General features: G+C 44.0%; 1 protein-coding gene across 1 annotated transcript; it reads right to left on the bottom strand.

The window, feature by feature from the left end:
• Nucleotides 1-373: 373 nt before the first annotated feature.
• Nucleotides 374-778, bottom strand: LOC138351102 (uncharacterized). Its single transcript, XM_069302730.1, has one exon. It carries the CDS (start codon nt 776-778, stop codon nt 374-376), a length of 405 nt encoding a protein of 134 aa, XP_069158831.1.
• Nucleotides 779-1,097: the final 319 nt, after the last annotated feature.

Below are 1,097 nucleotides of genomic sequence, written 5' to 3'. Positions count from 1 at the left end.
TCGTGGCATTTAGGAATTATCTTTAGGTAATTGATCCAGTCACGGCATGATGTAATAAATCAATTTAATAGGGATGATCAATTAATTGTATGCTAATTATCAAACCAGTCGAATAATAATGAGAACTTGTATCAAGGGCTACGAGTAAAACATACGTCTCCTAAACCAGCGATGCAGATATATTACTTTATATATAAATATAAATTTATATATAAAGTTGGATAACTTAGCCGGAGCCTGGGAAGTGTAGTAGCGATGCCAGGCCGATTGTGACCCAGGCTGATTAATGATGTATAACTGACGTTATGCACCATTCATCATTTACGCCGGCAGATGAAGAGGACGATTCACATCTCGTACAGTGGGAAAAGCATTAAATGAACATCTCTTCTGGCTGTGCAATGTGATCCCACTTAGTCTCTGGGCGGTTATCTGGCAACATACCCACTCGGTAGTCTAGCAACATACCCACGCGGTAGTCTAGCAACATACCCACGCGGTAGTCTAGCAACATACCCACGCGGTAGTCTAGCAACATACCCACGCGGTAGTCTAGCAACATACCCACGCGGTAGTCTAGCAACATACCCACGCGGTAGTCTAGCAACATACCCACGCGGTAGTCTGGCAACATACCCACGCGGTAGTCTGGCAACATACCCACGCGGTAGTCTAGCAACATACCCACGCGGTAGTCTAGCAACATACCCACTCGGTAGTCTGCCAACATACCCACGTCGTAGTTTTGCAACATACCCACGCGGTAGTCTGGCAACATACCCACGTCGTAGTTTTGCAACATACCCCCTCAGTAATCTTGCCACTGGAGTTAATGTCCCCAAGTGTTCTCCACGTCACCATTATTCGATGTAAAAGAAAAAAAGGTCATAAAGCCAAGATTTTACGTCGTAGGTCAGATCATTAATCTTCTTCTCAGCATTAATCGGCTGTCCGCCTAATCTGGGCAGCAAGAAAGCAACGTGATTAAAGCTGTTTGGATCGAAACCTCCGTCTGGTGATCTCTATCACAGTCTTTTGTTGCTACAATTCAAGGTTATTTATTATAGCTGTCTGACTTCTAAACTGAATGTTCTCTT

Source organism: Procambarus clarkii, chromosome 48, assembly GCF_040958095.1.
Source record: "Procambarus clarkii isolate CNS0578487 chromosome 48, FALCON_Pclarkii_2.0, whole genome shotgun sequence".
Lineage (NCBI taxonomy): Eukaryota > Metazoa > Arthropoda > Malacostraca > Decapoda > Cambaridae > Procambarus > Procambarus clarkii.
Note: the sequence above shows the minus strand (reverse complement) of the source record. Positions and strands in the feature narration are given on the sequence as shown.

Excerpts from the sequence above, each read along its gene's own strand:
- LOC138351102 (XM_069302730.1), bottom strand. The coding sequence starts at position 778 with ATGTTGCCAGACTACCGCGTGGGTATGTTGCAAAACTACGACGTGGGT.